Source organism: Physella acuta, unplaced genomic scaffold (genome assembly GCF_028476545.2).
Source record: "Physella acuta isolate Inbredline_101_S28 unplaced genomic scaffold, ASM2847654v3 ptg001308l, whole genome shotgun sequence".
Lineage (NCBI taxonomy): Eukaryota > Metazoa > Mollusca > Gastropoda > Physidae > Physella > Physella acuta.
Window position 1 is genome coordinate 61,757 of NW_026732823.1, and position 22,611 is coordinate 84,367.

Sequence of the window (22,611 nt, forward strand, 5' to 3'; positions counted from 1 at the left end):
ATGACAAAAATTAAATATCTAGTTTTAAAATAACTTCCTAGATATTCACCATATAAATATATATATAATATGTTAAATTAAGCTGAAAACTCCTTATTAATATCTCTGAAAAATTCAATCTTCACCAATTTTAGCCTAGTGATGAAAACTATTTTTCTTTAGCTTAATTGAGTCATGTAAATTTTGTCTTGAATACATATTTGCTGGGATAGTGAAAATAAATTAAGTGATTACAAGCAGGTGTTTTTAAAATCTATCATGTGCAGCAGAAATTCTTTCACCCGATTCCACAGGATTAAAAACATTAGAATAAAACAAAAAAAAAACAAATTGGTCGTGGTATAAAAATATAAAAACAGAAGAATAAATAAATAATTTAACTGAGCTTGATAAAATCAGCAGCTTTTTCAGCTATCATAAAAGTTGGAATGTTGGTGCCCCCGGTTGTGATGAATGGAATAATTGAAGAGTCTACTACTCGAAGATTTTTTATACCCTTTACTCTGAAATTACAAGAATGGATGTTGCCATTTGATATAAGAGCGTAACACAATAACTATATTTACATTCATATGTATACCTACAATTAAAAAATTTGTAAAAACAATTTGTTTTTTTTCACAATAAGTAAAATGCTCAACAAAAACAACTATCAGAAAACAAGCAAATTCAGCACTCTTTTACTTATACTTTTAATCACACTATTTATCTGTGATCGAAGTCTCCAGATTAGTTACAAGCCAGGTAGTTATGTGTCTAGCACAGAACTAATGAGTGTCCAGATTGACCAGCCCAGCCCTAATGAATTACTGACTGTGAAACATGGCTGGTCATAGTACCTCTCAGGATAGAATTTATATCCTCTACTATCATTTTCGGCAATAAATTATAAGCATATATATTACGGCTACAGGACATTACCCCCCCCCCCCCCCGGAGCAATTACCCCCCTGTCAATTGTCCCCCGGGAATTACCCCCCCCCCCCCCCCCAAGTTAGAATCCTAACTCTAACTAGAATTCTATACCTATATACTACTTTAATCCTAACCTTAAGAAAAAGACCAAAACCTAAAGCATCCACCTTAGCTTAAAACTTCACACAAAACCAAAACCAATGCTAGACATTGGTTTAAGCCTAACCCTAACCCTAGCCCTAAACCTGTTTGGGGATGTGGGGGGGGGGGGGGGGGGGGTTGTGATGTCCTACTGGGCGGGGGGGGGGGGGGGAGGGAGTAATTGACAGGGGGGTGATTATTACAGGGGGTAATGTCAGGGGGAGGGGGTAATTGACAGGGGGGGATGCCCTGTTCCCATATATGACTCATTATCCCAGGCCAGCATATCATGTGACTCACCTTAGTGTCAACAACAGTTGAGTTGTCCCCCACCCATTTAGATTATAACCAGATTTATGGCCCATATCCCACATCTTAATGTGTCTCACAGCATCAACAACAGTTGTGTTGTCCCCCACACATTCAGATATAACCAGATATATGGTCCACATCCCACATTTTAATGTGTGTCTCACCTTAGCTTAGGGTCAACAACAGTTGTGTTGTCCCCCACACATTCAGATATAACCAGATATATGGTCCACATCCCACATTTTAATGTGTGTCTCACCTTAGCTTAGGGTCAACAACAGTTGTGTTGTCCCCCACACATTCAGATATAACCAGATATATGGTCCACATCCCACATTTTAATGTGTGTCTCACCTTAGCTTAGGGTCAACAACAGTTGTGTTGTCCCCCACACATTCAGATATAACCAGATATATGGTCCACATCCCACATTTTAATGTGTGTCTCACCTTAGCTTAGGGTCAACAACAGTTGTGTTGTCCCCCACACATTCAGATATAACCAGATATATGGTCCACATCCCACATTTTAATGTGTGTCTCACCTTAGCTTAGGGTCAACAACAGTTGTGTTGTCCCCCACACATTCAGATATAACCAGATATATGGTCCACATCCCACATTTTAATGTGTGTCTCACCTTAGCTTAGGGTCAACAACAGTTGTGTTGTCCCCCACACATTCAGATATAACCAGATATATGGTCCACATCCCACATTTTAATGTGTGTCTCACCTTAGCTTAGGGTCAACAACAGTTGTGTTGTCCCCCACACATTCAGATATAACCAGATATATGGTCCACATCCCACATTTTAATGTGTGTCTCACCTTAGCTTAGGGTCAACAACAGTTGTGTTGTCCCCCACACATTCAGATATAACCAGATATATGGTCCACATCCCACATTTTAATGTGTGTCTCACCTTAGCTTAGGGTCAACAACAGTTGTGTTGTCCCCCACACATTCAGATATAACCAGATATATGGTCCACATCCCACATTTTAATGTGTGTCTCACCTTAGCTTAGGGTCAACAACAGTTGTGTTGTCCCCCACACATTCAGATATAACCAGATATATGGTCCACATCCCACATTTTAATGTGTGTCTCACCTTAGCTTAGGGTCAACAACAGTTGTGTTGTCCCCCACACATTCAGATATAACCAGATATATGGTCCACATCCCACATTTTAATGTGTGTCTCACCTTAGCTTAGGGTCAACAACAGTTGTGTTGTCCCCCACACATTCAGATATAACCAGATATATGGTCCACATCCCACATTTTAATGTGTGTCTCACCTTAGCTTAGGGTCAACAACAGTTGTGTTGTCCCCCACACATTCAGATATAACCAGATATATGGTCCACATCCCACATTTTAATGTGTGTCTCACCTTAGCTTAGGGTCAACAACAGTTGTGTTGTCCCCCACACATTCAGATATAACCAGATATATGGTCCACATCCCACATTTTAATGTGTGTCTCACCTTAGCTTAGGGTCAACAACAGTTGTGTTGTCCCCCACACATTCAGATATAACCAGATATATGGTCCACATCCCACATTTTAATGTGTGTCTCACCTTAGCTTAGGGTCAACAACAGTTGTGTTGTCCCCCACACATTCAGATATAACCAGATATATGGTCCACATCCCACATTTTAATGTGTGTCTCACCTTAGCTTAGGGTCAACAACAGTTGTGTTGTCCCCCACACATTCAGATATAACCAGATATATGGTCCACATCCCACATTTTAATGTGTGTCTCACCTTAGCTTAGGGTCAACAACAGTTGTGTTGTCCCCCACACATTCAGATATAACCAGATATATGGTCCACATCCCACATTTTAATGTGTGTCTCACCTTAGCTTAGGGTCAACAACAGTTGTGTTGTCCCCCACACATTCAGATATAACCAGATATATGGTCCACATCCCACATTTTAATGTGTGTCTCACCTTAGCTTAGGGTCAACAACAGTTGTGTTGTCCCCCACACATTCAGATATAACCAGATATATGGTCCACATCCCACATTTTAATGTGTGTCTCACCTTAGCTTAGGGTCAACAACAGTTGTGTTGTCCCCCACACATTCAGATATAACCAGATATATGGTCCACATCCCACATTTTAATGTGTGTCTCACCTTAGCTTAGGGTCAACAACAGTTGTGTTGTCCCCCACACATTCAGATATAACCAGATATATGGTCCACATCCCACATTTTAATGTGTGTCTCACCTTAGCTTAGGGTCAACAACAGTTGTGTTGTCCCCCACACATTCAGATATAACCAGATATATGGTCCACATCCCACATTTTAATGTGTGTCTCACCTTAGCTTAGGGTCAACAACAGTTGTGTTGTCCCCCACACATTCAGATATAACCAGATATATGGTCCACATCCCACATTTTAATGTGTGTCTCACCTTAGCTTAGGGTCAACAACAGTTGTGTTGTCCCCCACACATTCAGATATAACCAGATATATGGTCCACATCCCACATTTTAATGTGTGTCTCACCTTAGCTTAGGGTCAACAACAGTTGTGTTGTCCCCCACACATTCAGATATAACCAGATATATGGTCCACATCCCACATTTTAATGTGTGTCTCACCTTAGCTTAGGGTCAACAACAGTTGTGTTGTCCAGCACGTCCCCCATCCTACAGGTTCCCACTGGTCCAAACGCTGGCTGACCCCTGGCACGTATCAAACAGCGCCAGTAGTCATCACTGTCCATCACAAACTGACCACACAAGGCAGATGGTCCATCCGCGTATACAGCATCCAACTGTTTCATTGATGGCATACCCAAAAGCTTCTTACAAAACTTTATACCTGTAAAAGATAATATACTTTACACATACGGATTAACCTAAATTGCATACAAAAACATTAGGACTCTAAAAGAATATATATAATTTACACTTTAATGTATACAACTTTAATTTGGGATATTTGCTCTGTTTAGAAATAATTAAGAGAACTTAATGGCAGCAGAAGAAAAAAACCTATCACAACAGAAATATTAGCTTAAACTATATCAGAAACTTGCAATATGTTATCTCTATGCATAAGAATTATCTCTAGGTCATCAGTGTTCATTTAAGCTCATTTTGGGTTCATAAATAGCCCTCCAAAGCATTAGGTTATTGTTATATCTTGTTATTGTTACGTCCCTTGTATTATATATTTCATAGTTATGTCCCTTGAATGTGTTCTGATTACACTAATTGTTTATTTAGTGTGAGAGAGATCTGATGGTTACAAGTAGTGAGAGACTGATCTCTAAATGTGTAATAAAGTGTTTGAGTAAACTTGATAAAGTCTACTGTTCTAGTAACAGTTTGAATAATCCTAATATATAAAACCCCATGTTCGCACATCTCTCTCTCTCTCTCTCTGTCTGTCCACAAAATATTTTTGCCGGACATCACGTCAGAATCGGCAGCGATATATGAAGAACTTTTTACGGACTTTTGTTGAAAATAATATGTTAGATGTTTTAAATGTATAACCACAATTTTATTTAAAGAAGAAAAATAAAGGCATATTCGAAAATAGAGAAACAGTATTATTTATGCAACCGGAAAAGTGTATAAACTTGGGACAAAAACACATTTAACAATGACGTCGCTTATTGTTTACACTAAAACAAGAGCACGAAACTGATGACGTCATCTTGTCATCTTCCAAGTTTAGAATTTTAAAAAATGAACTTTTTCATTCAAATATGGTTTAGAGCTATGTATGCTATGAAATGTATACAATACAATTTTCTCGGCCTAAACATAAAAAAAATTATTTTATCTATTTGGATTCTAGATCTAGAGGTTCTAGATCTAGATATTGATCTAGATCTAGATGTTCTAGATCATCTAGATCTAGAGATTCTAGATCTAGATGATCTATAAAGCTAAGTTCAAATTTGGCAGGATCTTGCCTTGGGGCGACAGAACACGGGGGCCGGTTGGCCGAAAAGTCTACGATGAGGGGGTCAAAACTGACCTCAATTGACCGGCGCCTTATATGGGCGAATTAATTAAGCATTCAAATTCTCAATGTTTTCGAAAGCCTAAGCGAAGCTGGGCAGCATGCCTAGTATAACATAGATCATGTGAATGATCAAATGATATATATAACATAGTTAATTTGTTAATTGCAGCAATTCTTATAACAATTTCCCAGTTAATTTAATATTGAATAAGATCTAGGTTGAAAATTAAATTTTATTGTGTTATCATTTGCAATGTTTGAAAGAGACCACATCAAAAGAAATGGATCTAAAGTTAGATTTGACCACAAACCTACACACAAACTCACCAAACCACAATCTAACATTAAAAAAAAACTAAAAGAACAACCTGACAAAATGACTTCCACGTCATCATCTTTTTCCAGGTAGTTTGGATCAATGAGGGGCTGGCTCCTAGGGCTGGAGTTCTCCAGTCTGATGGTGCCTCTGCTGTGTGGTCTCAGCACTGTGCTGTAACACGCCATCCCATTGGTGTATTTTGTTCGTGATGCCAGCTCAGACAGGGTCTAAACGATTGGTTCAAAAACATCAGCTCCCAGAAAAATGCTCAGTAGAAAACTACGCATATACCAGCTAATTATACTAATACCTTTAATTTTGTCATATTTCGTGGAAAATAGTCATTCTTTTTTAATGTCTATAAATTCTCAATTTTTATTTTTGAAAACAAAAATGCCATTGCACACCATTTTGTGCATTGTTTTTAATTGCGCATTGTTATGGTCACCAAAATATCTGGCACTTACAATCGTTAAGTTATGGATTCAAACAGTCTACAACTCAAATTTTTTAAATACTTATAAATTAGTTTAAAAAATTGTTGGTAAGAAAATGCGTAGTATTTTTTTTTTTCATTTCAGCTGCTTTTGCAATTTGGGTTAAAAACCTATCTTAAATATAATCTGCAACATTCACACGGGTAGAAAAACTAACTAGGGTAGCGTAGAACACCCTACCAAACCATCTATTATCAAAAACCTAGCTTAAATATAATATGCCAGCATTCTTACAGGTAGAAAAACTAACTAAGTTAGCGTAGAACACCCTACCAAATCATCCATTATCAAAAACCTAGCTTAAATATAATCTGTGAGCAGTCTTACAGGTAGAAAAACAGTTAAATCAAATAATTGGGCTTTTTAAAAAAAGTAATTTACATATACTTATTAATATATATTACCCGAAAATTAAAAATAACAAACAAGCTACAAAAACATAATGCAGAAAAATGTAAATACTTGGCATATTACTAACTTCATTAGAAAACCCAATAGTCTTTCCATAATTTGTAGAGAGTAGCATCCCTTTAAACACAACTTGTAAATCAGGCCATGATATGTCCTTGTTTCTCTCTGTGTTTGTGTAGGCAATAACTTCAATCCCATTGGGTGAGGCCAGCATACCTGAAAATTAACAGGTACTTTTGTATTCTATTCGGCCAGATGTTTAACATATAGAAATTAGATACAAGAAGTATTGTTTTTTATTCCATTGCCATGAGGCATGTGTGTGTGTTAGAAATGAATGATGAGCCCACTATCGAAAACTGGTAAGTGAATTTTAATTTTTAAAATTCAAGTTATTCTTACAGATTGATTTATTGACAACCACATTGTTATACTAATTTTTATTCTGAAAAATATAGTTTAAAATAAAATCTTTTAACATAAAAAAAAAAAAATAAATAAAATAGGTTTAAAATATTTCCTGAAAATCAACCTGACAGTAGGATTTAAAAAAGGACTCCTCAAATTAAATTTTTATTTTCTACGAGTGAGCCCAATGTCTAGTAGAAAACACAACATTTTTTTTTTAAAAGTGCCATTGAGTGATGCTAGTTTGTCTGTAACAAAGAGTAAGTTGACTAGAATCAGGAACAAACTATTCAACAGTTTAAATGCCATGATTTTTTCCTCAAAAGTCTTTTATGCATTTTTTTCAGTACGTTAAATTTTAATACAATAAAGTTGCATGACTAAAAACAATTGCGCAATAAATAAACAGGAAAAATGTGTGTATAATTAAGTGGTAAATTGTACTTTAGGTAGGAAATTTTAATTAATTCTTTAGAAATTAATTAAACATCCAATTAAGTGACATCAAATTTGATGTCAGATTGTTTCATCACAGGGGTTTGACCCATGTGCAAAGTTTCAGATAAATTGGTTGGTTGGAAGTGGTCAAAATTTTGCTTGCAAGTTTTGATCAATGACGACAGAAAAATAGCAAGACAAGCAAGTTACCATAAACGCTTGTAAAAACAGATTCTGTTTTAACAAAATGTTAAATAAAATAAAATAAAACAAAAAGGAAAAAAAACCAGCTCACCTTTACCAACCAGTTTGTACTTGACATTTTCCCAGAAGGACTGGAGCCTCTCCTCTGTGATGCTGATAGGTGCTTTGATGGCCACAGGGAACTCATAAGTAAACCTGTCTTGTAGATTTTCACCCACTGGCAAGTCTGCAATCACTGGAATCTAAAAAATAAGATTTGTTGGTATCACTATAATTGGTCACAAATAAAACAAGAGTATGTCTCACATATAAGTCTTGACAATAGGGATTATGTGGTGGAGTGGTAGAGCATATAAATGGTAAATTCTTCTACTTTCTTCTTCATCCAACACAATTAAGTATATATGTCAACAGGTTATGTTCCAAATATGCCATTTACTCAGATTTCAGCCTGCTTTTCTATTTGGATTTGCTTCCATAGCCTTTATCCAACCAAGAACAAATTACAAGGCAGCAGTTGTTTGATTTTGGAGTTGTCTCTCTTAGAAGAGGTGCTGTCCCCAGCTAACGAGCCTTATCTGCCTGAGGGTTGGAACTCGAGACTTTTCAGTTTAGCAACCATGAGCTTTACCAATTCGACGACGCCGACTCCCTGATTGGTAAATTGAAAGTCACCAGGCTCAGCTATTTGGCTACAGTCCGTAGAATATTTTGAATTAACTAAATTCTTATGGGTGCCTTAAAGTTGGCAGTAAAAAGTACAAATGAGTGGGCATTGAGCTGACCATACAACCACTCTTCAATGATGTGATTGAGGAAACAGATGGGATGATATACTCTACTGGTTGAGTACAAGGGCTACTAGGGTACTAAGTACATTATAGAGTGTGTATGTAACAAAAAGTGAAATGTATAGTGAAATACAAAGTTAAACTCACACTTATAGAAAATTTATATGGTTAAAAACGCTTTTAGATGTGGGTAAACAGACCTTTCTAGAAGACATGCTTAAACACAATTTTAGATGATGTGGTTAAACACACCAATTTAAGAAGCTGTGGTTGAGCAATTTTAAAATTTGTGGTTAAACGCACCAGAAGTTAGTTAAACACTTATTTTTAAAGATGTGGTTAAACAGACATGATGATGTACACTTTACAATCAGTAAGGCCAGACAAACCTTAAGCTTCTCAAGGTGACTCCTGGGCCCCACCCCAGACAAGAGTAAAAGTTTGGCCGAGCCCACAGTCCCAGCGCTCAGAAGAACCTCTTTGTTGGCCTTGACTGTGTGGACTGTTCCATTACGTTCAAACACAACCCCTGATGCTCTGTCTTTGTCAAACAAAATCTGAAAATAGACACATAACTCTACTTCAACTGCACAGGCAGGGCAATATTTCAAATGGACAACACTTTACCTAAACAAATTAATAAGTAACCAGGGATCTCTAAGATAAAGAAAATACCCAGAAAATAGCATCAAATACATAGTTAAACTTAATTTTAAAAATTGCTTTGAAATCATTTCAATACATTTTCATTTACTATTTAGTAGTCTTATTTTGGTGACTTACTTTAGTGACTAGGGACAACTTACTTTAGTGACCTGGGACTTACTCTAGTGACCAGGGACTTACTTTAGTGACGAGGGACTTAGACAGGGAATTACTTTAGTGACAAGGGGCTTACTTTAGTATCAGGGACTTACTATAGTGACCATGGACTTACTTTAGTGACCAGGGACTTACTTTAGTGACAGGGACTTACTTGAGTGATAGGGACTGTCCGGAGAGCCTGGTACGTCGGACTCCCAAGTCCCCTACATGATAGCGAGCCAGGAGATCTGTCCGCACAAGACAGGCGAATCTCCGTTGCTTGCTCTAAATGGCGTGGGGGAGGAGAGGTGCGAGACTGCCGGGAACCAAAAAGGGTCTGCTCGCGATCCTAACCAGATGTCTTGACTTTAAGCTGCGGCCTTCACGTGGCTTCGGACGAGTGCCATTAGTCGGACCAAACTCATGACCCCCCTAGTGAGTGCGGAATGGCTAGTGGTAGCCAACAGCAGCTAGAGGTTTTTGATCTGGCCGAGTAGAACTGCTGTATGCATTAGGCTCTTTCCGAAGAGCTTGGTACGTCGGACTCCCAAGTCCCCTACATAACAGCGTGGGGGAGGAGAGGTGCAAGACTGCCGGGAACCAAAAGAGGCCTGCCATGACCTCAACCAGATATTTTGACTTTATGCTGCGGCCTTAACGGGGCTTTGGAATAATGCCACTAGTCCGACCAAACCCATGTCCCCGTAATGGACGCGGAATGGCCGATGGCAGATAACAGCAGCTAGAGGGTTTTGATCTGGCGGAATGCCCCCCACGATCAAGCTGGGTACCAGGCGGTGGGACGACGTCCCGCGTCTGGTGGGTGGGGAAGGAAAGCCAGGTGAGAGCCCACGGAAGTAGCGACCGAGGTGTGGGAAACTCTCTCGGGGTTTGCCACACTGAGACCTGCCTGGCTAATGGAAGTGAACCTTCTGAGCCAGTTTCCGTATAAGAAAGGAAGTGATAGGGACTTACTTGAGTGAACAGGGACTTACTTGAGTGACCAGTGACTTACTTTAGTGACCAGTGACTTACTTTAGTGACCAGTGACTTACTTTAGTGACCAGGACTTACTTTAGTGACAGGGACTTACTTTAGTGACAGGGACTTACTTTAGTGATGAGGGACTTAGACAGAGACTTACTTTAGTGACAGGGACTTAGACAGGGACTTACTTTAGTGACAGGGACTTACTTTAGTGACAGGGACTTAGAGACTTACTTTAGTGACCAGGGACTTACTTTAGTGAGAGGGACTTACTTTAGTGACCAGGGACTCAGTCAGGACATGGAGGTTGTGCCTGAACAAGACAGGGTATAAGAAAGCTCTGGAAGCGCTTTGACGCACTCCTCTCCTGACCATGGACTGGACTTCAACAAATCCTGAAGATTAAAACAGAATAATTCACTATTACAGTACTTTAAAGATCAGTGTTTAGTGGCCCATATCCCTGCATGGTGTAAAGGCCAGTAAAAAAAAATTCAATATTATAAAACAAAAATGTATTTGAATAAAATAGGTGATTCAAGCAATGAATATAATCATTAAACCAATGCACTAAAAAATAATTCAACTTAAATGTTTTTAATTTTTTTAAACTAGTGTATTACTATTCACAAACGAGATTCTACTGGTTAATTAAAATACCTTCCGATGGTTTCCCATTGATGTCGATAATTTTATAACCCATTTCTCTTCCAGCTCGAACAAGGAAGTTTGTCAGGCTGTGAGTTTTTGATCGACCGACTTTTAAAGGGCCATTCATTTTGTGAAAACCTGGTGATAAAAGTATGTATTATTTAACAGACTTTTTAAAGGGCCATTCATTTTGTGAAAACCTGGTGATAAAAGTATGTATTATTTAACGGACTTTTAAAGGGCCATTCATTTTGTGAAAACCTGGTGATAAAAGTATGTATTATTTAACAGACTTTTTAAAGGGCCATTCATTTTGTGAAAACCTGGTGATAAAAGTATGTATGATTTAACAGACTTTTAAAGGGCCATTCATTTTGTGAAAACCTGGTGATAAAAGTATGTATTATTTAAAAGACTTTTAAAGGGCCATTCATTTTGTGAAAACCTGGTGATAAAAGTATGTATTATTTAACAGACTTTTAAAGGGCCATTCATTTTGTGAAAACCTGATGATAAAAGTATGTATTATTTAACAGACTTTTAAAGGGCCATTCATTTTGTGAAAACCTCGTGATAAGTATTATTTAACAGACTTTTAAAGGGCTATTCATTTTGTGAAAACCTGGTGATAAAAGTATGTATTATTTAACAGACTTTTAAAGGGCCATTCATTTTGTGAAAACCTGATGATAAAAGTATGTATTATTTAACAGACTTTTAAAGGGCTATTCATTTTGTGAAAACCTGATGATAAAAGTATGTATTATTTAACAGACTTTTAAAGGGCCATTCATTTTGTGAAAACCTGGTGATAAAAGTATGTATCATTAAACAAGTTTGTTTTACCTTAATAAATGGTTTACTTTATATAGCAAAAAAACTTTGTGACAGTCTAACAATGATTTTTTAAATTAAAAATAACAATAAAAATGTATATTAATCTATTTCTTAGAAAATGTGTAATGTAAAAGAAAATCTATTTAAAAAAGCAATTTTAATTCCAATGACACTGTTAAATAAAATACCCCTTCATTCAATAAGTGAGTTATTATTCTAAATAAATTCTATTTTTAAAAAAAAAATAGTTGATGCTAATTAAACAACCCAGGACACAATTTTCAGTTACCTGTTTTCACAAAGTCAGCATTCTCATTGTCTTCAGACTTAAGAAAGTACGGCTTTCAGTTACCTGTTTTCACAAAGTCAGCATTCTCATTGTCTTCAGACTTAAGAAAGTACGGCTTTCAGTTACCTGTTTTCACAAAGTCAGCATTCTCATTGTCTTCAGACTTAAGAAAGTACGGCTTTCAGTTACCTGTTTTCACAAAGTCAGCATTCTCATTGTCTTCAGACTTAAGAAAGTACGGCAACACCTGGTCGTACGACCACCCCCTGGCACCAGCAGCTTCCCAGTGGTCGTAGTCACTCTTTAACCCTCTCATGTACATCATCTCATTGATGTTGGAGCTGCCTCCTAGAATTTTACCACGGTGCCACCACCCTCTCTGTTAGACAAGAATGCAAACAGTAAAGGGTTAATGGTGGAACTACCTCCTAAGATTTTTCCACCCTCTCTGTTAGACAAGAGTGTAAACAGTAAAGGGTTAATGGTGGAACTACCTCCTAGGATTTTATCAAGATGCCATCATCCTGTCAGTTAGATAACAAGGCAAATAGGAAAGGGATATGACCAATGATAATACATTATAAATAACAGTGATTTTTTTTGCCCCATGCCTGATACATAGCTGTGTTTTGACAAAGGTACTTACAGATTTTCTCATGTGCTAATTTTAAATTCCAATAAATAATAACTAAATAAAAAAAATTCACTCTATGTCAGGGATCGGCAACCTTTTGAGACGGAAGAGCCAAAAGTTACAATTTATAAAATTTCCCAGTTTTTAAAGAGCCACTAACATTTTTATGTTAATATTTAATATTTGGTATTTGATTAGAATTAGGTGCATAAATTTTAAATAAATAGGTTTAGACCCTTAAGTATGAAATTGTATCTATCTCGCACAAAACATGAAATTATCTTAGCTATCTCTACTTGTATTTAAAAAATTAAATTATATAGCTATGGCGCTATCCCTACCCAATTTAGAAGCTAATAACCAAAAAGCTACGTCACGCAGGTCAAATTTATGAATGCTGACATATAAAGAAATGCAATCTCAATAAAATAACTTTCACAATTGAACGATATTCGAAACAAAGTGTGGACATTGGTAGTGGAAAGCATGGAACCATAGCCACGGGGCTGTCAGCTGTCCATATACTCTACTTCACCTATTCTCATTGGGTTTTTTATTTCGTTAAAAGTTGTTTTAGTGTTTTTACCTTGTTTTACAGTATAAAATTTGTTATGAGTTTTGAAAATGATATGTAGGTTTAATAATTATTATAATTTATGCATGGAACTGAGGAGCTGCATTTTGACATCAGGGGAGCCGCATGCGGCTCGCGAGATGCAAGTTTCCGACACATACTAAAGCAATTTAATCTTGCCCCTTGGTTTCAAGGGATCCAAATTTCCGAAATGAATTGAAAGATAACAGCATAAATTGAGCGGTAGTGTCCCCTCTTGAAAAATTCAGCCGGTCATTAATCTAATGCTTTTATACATAATTTAGAGAAAATTAATTATTCAAAAATCCAATAATTACCACAAATGGACAGAATATTACTTAAGAACGTATTAATAGCTGTGTAAAATATAATAAATAAAACAATCATTTCCATTTATATTGTATTATTACGTTTGTTATCATGCAAAAATTCAGGAAATTTGTTGCTTCCCCTGTTTACTATGAATGGTAAAATGGGAAACAACTAAAACAAATTGTTCTCTTGTTCAGGGGTCGGCAACCTTTGGAAACGGAAGAGCTAAAAGTTAAAATTTTGACAATTTCCCAGTTTTAAAGAGCCACTGACATTTTTATTTCAATATTTTATTATTTGATTAGGATTAGAAAAATAAGTTTGATTTGTTATTTAAAATAAATAGCTTTAAATATGAAATAATATTTATTCTTATAAAAACATACACTTATTTCGCCAGAATAATGAAATTAATAATAAAAAAATAAAAATATAGGACTATCCCAATCCACTATAGAAGCTGTTAATTTTTTATTATTTTTTTTTACGGATAACACCTGCTTGGGAGGTGTCTGCAATTAGCCAGGCAAACTTCAACTAACTAGCTTGGATATCGGTTTGAATAACTTGCATCGTTCGCTTCTGTCTTTTGGTTCTCACAGGGCTTATCTTCCACCCCACAGAGCCCAGGGTAAACTCGCACCCCACCGTCCAGTACTCAGCTCCACGGTAGGAAGCTAACAAAAACTACGCCACTAACATCAAATTAATGATTACTGATGGATAGGGAAATGCATTCTAAGTTACCAGTCCCCATTCAACGATATTCGAAAAAGTCGGCACTTGGGCAGTGGCAAGCATGGAATTATTGTCACAGGGCTGGCTACAGCACGGTTGTGGGGCTGGGCCTGGTGCCCAAGCGGCTGTCAGCTGTCTACTCTCTACACCACGTATTCTCATTGTTCTCTGATGAGTGTTTTTATCCTGTTTAAAGTTGTGTATCTTTACAGTATAATTTTGTTAAGAGTTTTGAAAATGAAATAACATATCTATTAATATTTGTGCAAGGAGCTAGAGAGCCGCATCATGACACCAAAAGAACCGACCCCTGCTCTAGGTTTTATATTTGAAATTTCAGTAATCAAGTTTTTTAGTTGAAAACTCTCCTCAAAGACAAAATAGAATTTCCATTTTGAGTGACAATAATTTACACAATGATAAAGAAAACTGTAAAACTACATAAGTAAAAGTAAAAAAGTTTCCCTTTCAAACCTGACGGACTATAGGCCAAATGAAGTAGAGTTCACTTGTTTCTGTGACCTTGGCATCTGAAGAGATAGTGTGGTCAGCACTATGACCAGCCGCCTTCACTTTCCCTAACGTGAGTTAGGTACCCATCAGAGTTGGGTGCACTCAGGGACAAAACTACATTTGTATATTCTTGTAAAATGTATGTATACCTATGATTGTAAAATATTTACTCTATTTTTTTTCATTATATTATAATTAACATGGATATCAGAACTGACCTGATCCTTGAAAGCTTTGAGTGCATACTTCTGGGGAACAGTGTAGTAGTCCCAGTCAATGTCTGAATGAGCTGAATCCATGGCCCGAGCTGGGATGGACACTGTGGGATGGTCGCGGTCATCCTGTCCAGCTTCAAGTAACAGCACCGTCTTTGTGGTGTCCTCAGACAGCCTGTTGGCCAGCACACAACCAGCGGAGCCTCCGCCAACTGTCGATACAACAAAACAGGTAGTGAGGCAGTTCAATACCAACTGATTTTAAATTTGTGTATGGAGGATGAGTCAAGGTCTCTGAAATACACCTTGAGGAAGAATTGGAAGATTAGTGTAAGGCCAATATACTTATATTGTAATTATATCCTTAGCAGCATGGATTATATAAAAAAAAAACTGTGATAAAAATGACACACCCAAAAGAGTTTTAGTGAAAAAATACTAATTCACTATGAATTCCTTTAAAGCCTGGTCAAGAAGCAATTCCCCAAATAATATTATACCCATGTAACTTGTAACCAGCTCTGATGTGAATATATACCACAGGAACATTAAAGGCAGCTTTACAATCCCTTCAAATAACAAAGTCAGTTAAGTTGATAAATTATACTTTATCTACCATAAGGATCATCAGACCTTAAAAGGTACCTTGCTTGTACTGTTGTATGTTCAAATAAGAATTGTTCAGCTGTTTCAGTTTCTGACAAGGGCAATAAACAACTGCTTTTAATATCTTTGTGGTTATCTTACCTTTCTTTTGCTGCTACTTCGTGTTCAATGACCAGACATTTATGGTGAGAAGCTTTTGTTTCAGTAGATGAATTTACTTAAGGCTTACGTTCACAAGTATGAAAATACTTTAATTACATAAATACACCATTTAAATTGAAAATAAGTTCTAGGAAAGCATTAACAAACAATGCAATTACCTATGATGTAGTCGTATTCTTTCTCAACATTTGTTGCTAAATCTGGAAGCTGGTTGATTTTCTTGTTTATTAATAATCCTATTGCTAAAACTGTGCTGGAGATCAGCATTACATATGACCAGGGACCCATGGAAATCTGGGAAAAGAAAATTAGAGTAGCAATGGTACCTGTTGAATGTGAAGCGCCACGGCAGAGTGGAGAAAAAGCCTGCCAATTCTCAAAGTTAGTGGTTTGGAAATGAACTGCACCTGAATTTTTTTTGTAACCTGAGTTGTGAGAGAACAAAAGTTTTCAACTACACAAGCAGACTGATCATGAATGGTGTGTGTTTTTTTTTCTTTCCTATATTTAAAGAATAATTACCTTACAATAACTTACATTGCTTTAAAATAATGACCAGAAGTGGGCCGGTTTTTTAATTTGCTTGGTTAAGGAGGGAGTGACATCATCTCAAAAAGCAATTTTCATTCTATGACTTATGCTATAGGCTTGATAAACTCTCAGTGACCCCTAAACAATGGAGCTTAAATTTAATGAATACATTTAGTTTAGCCAACTAGCTAGATCAGTTCAGTAGATCTAGATGTAATGAGTCGGGGTCGGCAAGGTCGAGTTGGTAAAGCTGCTGATTTCTTAACCTAAAAGTCTCGAGTTCGAACCCTAGGGCAGATGAGGCTCGTTAGCTGGGGACAGCCACTCTTCTAGGAGAGACAACTCCAAAATCAAACAACTGCTGCCTTGTAGTTTGTTCTTGGTTGGACTAAGGCTATAGAAGCAAATCCAAAAAGAAAAGCAGGCTGAAATCGGAGTCAATGGCCTCAATGGCGCATAACCAGTTGACATGTATACTTAATTGTGTTGGACGGGATCCCTTCCAAAATTAAGAACGAAGAAGAAGTAGTGAGTCTAGAATCTAGATTTAAGATTAGAATTACTAGATCTCTAGAGTCTAGATTCTTAAATCTTAATAAAGGGCCTAATTATTTTGTATTAGACAGACCCCAAGTGAATAAAATAAGTAAGCTATTATAAAAGGAAGTGGCTATTCGTTCCCGGGTTCTTATAGCCATGGCCACTAATCGGAACTGGCATTATGTTCTTTACACACTCGTACAACCTGTATTAAAATAATACCTTTTATGTTTATTTGATTTTTCTTGTGGATTTGCTAGTATTTCGTTGTGCTTTATTGTAATTAGTTATGTGAATTTGCTAGCGTTAGTTCTTGTGTTGCTATTTCTAAATACCCTAGATTCAGCTGTACATACATAATCATTAAATATTTAATAATTATCTTAAGATGTTTTGGCCGCGTTGAGACGCAAGTACCTCCTGAATCTTGATCAGTTACGGGATCGGAACCAATCTAAGCTCTCGTTTTTGCGAGCAGTAAAGTGTATTTAACTAAGTTTAATGTTAAATCTTGATAGCTCAGGTGTTTCATATTTGTCATTTTTTTAAATTGTTTTTTCTTTTCAAATAAATTATATATTTTTTCTAGATTTAGGTTTTTAAACACGCCAATTATAAACATCATTGCTCCATTGATCACTGGCTCACGTTTTCTGGTCAGTTCAAATGTTACATAATATATATTGCTTCTATTAAAGCTTACTACAACGCATGAGAGATATTAGTGTTCAAGAAAACAGGCCCGGGAGCTGTAGACTGTAGCCTATACTATAATGAGCTATTTTATACAATTATTATTAATTTTTTTATTTTGTATTTGGACTGACAGGCCTATGAAATCAAATTATGTTTAAAAGAAGAAAAAGAAAATAAAACACATTTTTTCATGCGCGCTCAACATTCACTCGGCCAGAGAAGTTCATACCATAGGCCATATATATTATAGACCTCATGATTACCGCTCGCCAAAACATTTGTCAGGAATTATGCTGGGTATTTAAAAAGCAAGATCTCAATACTCAATCAGAAAAGAATTAAAGATATAGATAATTCTATTCTGCATCTTAAAAGAATTATTGTATAGGCCGCCTTTAGGCAGTTTGCTCCATGTTACGCTTAATCTTTACCTTAGGTGGCATGCAATCTAAAAAAAACAGATATCAAGACTATCGATTTTTTTTCCCGTGGTAGCAATTTAATGTTGACATAGATCTAGATCTAGTTTAAGTGTATTTATATTATTTCAACACCTAAGAATCTAGATCTAGTCTAGTACTTGTAAAAAAAAGCAGTACAGTACAGTGTCAGTAGTGGGTCAGATGATTGATAGTCCTAGTTCTAGCAGCAATCATGCTAAATCAAACTGTCCTTTAGTAAATTGTTTTAACAGCTATCTAGCATGTGTGATAGTAGATCTCAGTCTATATTATTTATCCTATGTGAACTAAAAAAAAATTAAAAAATTTCAATTTGTTTGAGGGGGGGGGGGGGGGGGGGGGGGGGGAAGAGAGAAGTGAAGACACGGATGATCTCGTGAACTTGTGTTCATTCTATGACACAAGTTTTAGGCGTGCTGAACTCACACTACTCACAGTCTGCAAAAGGCTCACACAAATGTTACACGCCAAGCGCTTGAGTGGAACCCCCAGGGAAAGCGGAAGAGAGGGCGCCCAAGACAGACCTGGAGGCGGAGTCTTCTTGAAGAACTGAAGCCAACAGGGATGTCTTGGGAGATGTCAAAATTAATAGCCGAGGATAGGAAGAAATGGAAGGAAATGGTGGAGGCCCTATGCTCCATAAGGAGCAAAGAGGACTAAGTAAGTAAGTAAGTAAGTGAACTCACAGTGACACCGGCGACCGTGGGCCATGGTGGGATTTTCCACTCACTGGATAGTAAACATAAGCAAGCAATCACGCCATTGACGATGTTTGAAAATTTTATTTTAAAAAAAAAGAATCACACGTCATATTTTCAATATGAAAAAAATAAATGTAAAAAAGACACTAGTACCGGTCATGCTGACCCCAGGTTTGAACTCAGAAATCCGGGTCTAAGAACTACAGTCTACAGCTGGCACACTCAACAACACCGGATGTGTTAGAGAAGGAAACATAAAGCATTTTCAATCACAAGATGGCAAATCCAACCTGCGAGACGCATAGTCACTTCGTATTGTGTAACTCTAGTCTAAATCTTAACAATTTTAGTGGCTGGTCCGAATATTGGACTATTGACTAGTAATAGTAATCGCCAATTACAATAATTGAGTAATAATTATAATAGTCACTATTGAAGGATGATATTGGGACCCGGGTCCAAATAGAATTGAATAGAAATTAGAAATTGAATCAATAGATTTTAGATTTTTAGATGCATCCTTTGAATTAATAATTAATACTAATGGTTTCGCTGTCTGTGTATCTATCTGTGTATCTATCTTTCTATCTATCTGTCAAGAACGCTACAGAGAAAACACAAGCAAATTAAAAACATGCATAAATAAACGAAAAGGAAACATGACGTCGCGTTGGAGCATATAGTAGAAATTAGTCTACAGCCGGAGAGTGCACACAGTAATATGACATCATTGATTCTCAAGTAAACATTGAATTAAAAAGCCAACTTGGTCTAATCTTAAAAGTGGTTTGCGTGAAGAGTTTCTTTCATACAATTCTTCGGGTAGGGGCGAAGCCCATCCCCTGTGTAAGAACAACTAAGCCGACCCCCCCCCCCCAACTAAAAAGAAATGTCTGCATCAATACTCGATAATAAAATTACAGCCTAATTCATGTGTCTAATCTAAAAAGTGGTTTGCATGCAGAGTTTCTTTCATGCAATTCTTCGGGTAGTGGCTAAGCGCGACACCAGTGTTTCTTTCAGACTTTTTCCTCCCCGGAGGGAGGAACTTTTTCTAATCTAAAAAGTGTTTAGCGTGCAGTTTTTTTTATGCATCTCTTCCGGTAGGGGCGAAGCCCTGCCCAGGTTCTTCCTTTAGTTTGTATAATCTACAAATGCGACCAGTGTTTCTTTCAGACTTTTTCCTCCCCGGAGAGGGGTGGGGGGTACTTGAAATTTTCGGGGGCAGGGATAGAATTTTCAGGGAGGGGGCGGACACTGGAAAAAGTATATAATTATATTTCGTTGAGTGGGATGGTAGACATGTTTTGGGGTGTGTGTGTGGGGGGGGGGGGGGGTTAGTTTAGAGCAAATAGACAGCACTATCAACATAGCGCCCGTTGTATCCTTCCTCAACGGGCCATTTTTCTCGTAATCTCGTTTATTTAATAAAAACAAAACGTAGTAGCGAGACTCACTAACTTAAAAGCGTCCTTGGTTGCTAACCAGAACATGGCTACCACACCTTGGCCTACGATTGGGCAATTTTTTCTGCTTTGTTCGAGAGACCACCTTAACATTAACTTTAAAAATAATTATCACGCGAAAAATGGCGTTTTTTTCGCGTATTTTAAGCAATCTAATGATGACAAAGCTATTTTTGGCAGATTTTTTTTTTTTTTTTTTTGCTTCCGACATTGAAAGGTCAAACGTAAACATGGGTACAGTTTGAGTAGCTCAAAAACTTTAAATAATGGTCTCTAAGGTGTCAAAACTGCATGCCTAGGTCGAGTATTATTAGATTGATCGTTTAGTGAAAAAAAATTGTAAATATTATGTTCGCCTTTTAAGAAATCGGCATCGCAAAAAGGTCACTGAAAGCACGTTATTTTTTATTGTGACGTCATCGCTATTGTTACGGAAGCTGTACAGTAGTATCCTCTCGCTGCTTATATAATTGTGTTTTCTTTTCACTTGACACTCTTTTTCAGCTTATTTTGCTAGCGTAATTAGACTAATTAAGCCTAATTATGGATTTTCACCTGACTTTTGGATTATACTATGACTCTAAAAACCCTTAAACCACAACGATCTGTTATTTTTTTTTTTTTTTGTTGATCCCTGGAATTAGATCTAGATCTAGTAGTGAGCGTTGGTCTTTGTGTGCTTACTTAGGCTAATGACTTAGGCCTAATTATTTGTTTTCAAATTTGTTATAGCTTAATTCTTATTGATTTCATAAATTTTAATTAGGCTAATTATAATATTATTTTCACTGGTCTTCGTTGCCTCATTATTTGTTTTCAAATTTGTTATAGCTTAATTAATTTGTCTTAATTCTTATTGATTTCATAAATTTTAATTAGGCTAATTATAATATTTTCACTGGTCCTCGTTGATACATTTATTAGGCTTAATAATGTTAATATTATTACGATTTTAGAGGCCTGATAGATAAATTACATGATTTTAGCGTTGGGTCTAAGTTTACATTACTAATTAGTACCTAGTAAACCAAGTACGCATGGACTAGGACATGTGTGCTGTGCCCGCGCTGTGGCGGGCGATGCCTCTCTCGCTGACAAACCAGCGCGAGCGAGCGAGTCGTTTGACACACGTGGTCTGTGTCGATGTTTGGAAAGCATAGGCATAGGCCTAATTCTCGCTCTCGGGTGATTAATTTTTATGCGCTGACATTTGAAAAATCAAAAGGACACACATCTTAATTAAATACATTTAATTTGAACGTTATATTAATCTAGACCTATAATACTAATTAGGGCCTATAACTTGGGATAACAAAGTACTTGGACTAGATTTAGCGCATGCGCACACTGTGCTGTGAGTTTTCTCTCGCTGGTTGACAAAAGAACGCAGGCGGGCTAGCGATGTTTGTAATTTGCATATATCTTCGCTCACAGGCGATCATTTTAATGCGATTGGCCTCTTTTTATTTTATAGGCCTAATTAATTGTATTTGATAGGCTAACTTTTCTGGTTGACAAAACTAAGCGAGCGAGATGTCTGTCACGCGCACTGCCCGTGACGCTGTTTAGAATGTATTTCTCGCTAACTTGATGAATTTGAATGCTATTGCAGTGTTTTTTAAAATAAATCAAATACTTACAAATCTTTACATTTTAAACTGAGCATAGACAAAACTTTGTAAATAACACACCTGTCCCAAGTGAAGTGAGAGAAGAGGGTTAGATTAATTTTACAATGACATCGCTATATTTTATGAATTGCCCTAATTAAGCATTGCTAAAACACTTACACTAGTTAATAAAACATGCATGGGATTGAATATCTTTAAAAAGATTAGATCTATACTATATATTCTTGAACATGTTTTCATTAATTTGAATTTAGTTTTCCTTTTTAAACACCCTTCCATTTAAAAAAAAAATTAAATAAAAATATTTGAAAATTCTAGATCTAATTCCATTATGTGATTTTTTATTCTGACGAAGACAGTGTCCATACGAATAGAAGTGTGGTAATAAAATCAAATGTACTGTGCATATTCTGCTAAAATCAAATCAGCTGCAAGGTCAACCCTGCAGAGTTCGTCTCTTCAGAAAAGTAATGGCGATCTGGTTGTCACGGATTATTTGGCTTGCAATGCTTGGAGTGGCCAATTAATAAAAATCAGTAATTAAGCTCCAAATGAGTTTATTTTCAACAAATTAAGTATTTGATTGATTAGAGATTGATCTCTAGTTTCCATTGGTAATGTTTAAATCGAAAAATAACGAAATTTAAAATTAGTGAGTATCTCTAAAGTCTAAGTAGGCCTAGGTCCTAACTTACTTACCCTTTATAGATGACTGGTAGCTTTAATAGAATATAGGGCCTAGATCTAACAGTTTCTTTACATTAAAAAGTTAAAGGAGATCTAGATTGGAC

General features: G+C 36.7%; 1 protein-coding gene across 1 annotated transcript; it reads right to left on the reverse strand.

Moving 5' to 3' along the window:
- On the reverse strand, positions 1 to 16,082 carry LOC131958270 (L-sorbose 1-dehydrogenase). The gene is made up of 11 exons (XM_059323202.1): positions 15,953 to 16,082; positions 15,030 to 15,238; positions 12,209 to 12,398; positions 10,903 to 11,031; positions 10,516 to 10,637; positions 8,841 to 9,008; positions 7,752 to 7,902; positions 6,678 to 6,826; positions 5,752 to 5,929; positions 4,003 to 4,225; positions 1 to 503 (listed from the first exon to the last, which is right to left on the reverse strand). Exons 1-11 carry the CDS (start codon positions 16,080 to 16,082, stop codon positions 377 to 379), a joined length of 1,776 nt encoding a protein of 591 aa, XP_059179185.1. The 3' UTR covers positions 1 to 376.
- Between the last annotated feature and the right edge of the window lie 6,529 nt (positions 16,083 to 22,611).

What these genes read in the sequence shown, in the direction of transcription:
- LOC131958270 (XM_059323202.1), bottom strand. Translation starts at nt 16,082, where the DNA reads ATGGGTCCCTGGTCATATGTAATGCTGATCTCCAGCACAGTTTTAGCA. An exon ending in TGCTGACTTTGTGAAAACAG is followed by an intron (nt 11,032 to 12,208) that starts GTAACTGAAAGC and finishes TTTTATCACCAG; the next exon opens with GTTTTCACAAAATGAATGGC. An exon ending in CTATTGGGTTTTCTAATGAA is followed by an intron (nt 5,930 to 6,677) that starts GTTAGTAATATG and finishes CCAATCGTTTAG; the next exon opens with ACCCTGTCTGAGCTGGCATC.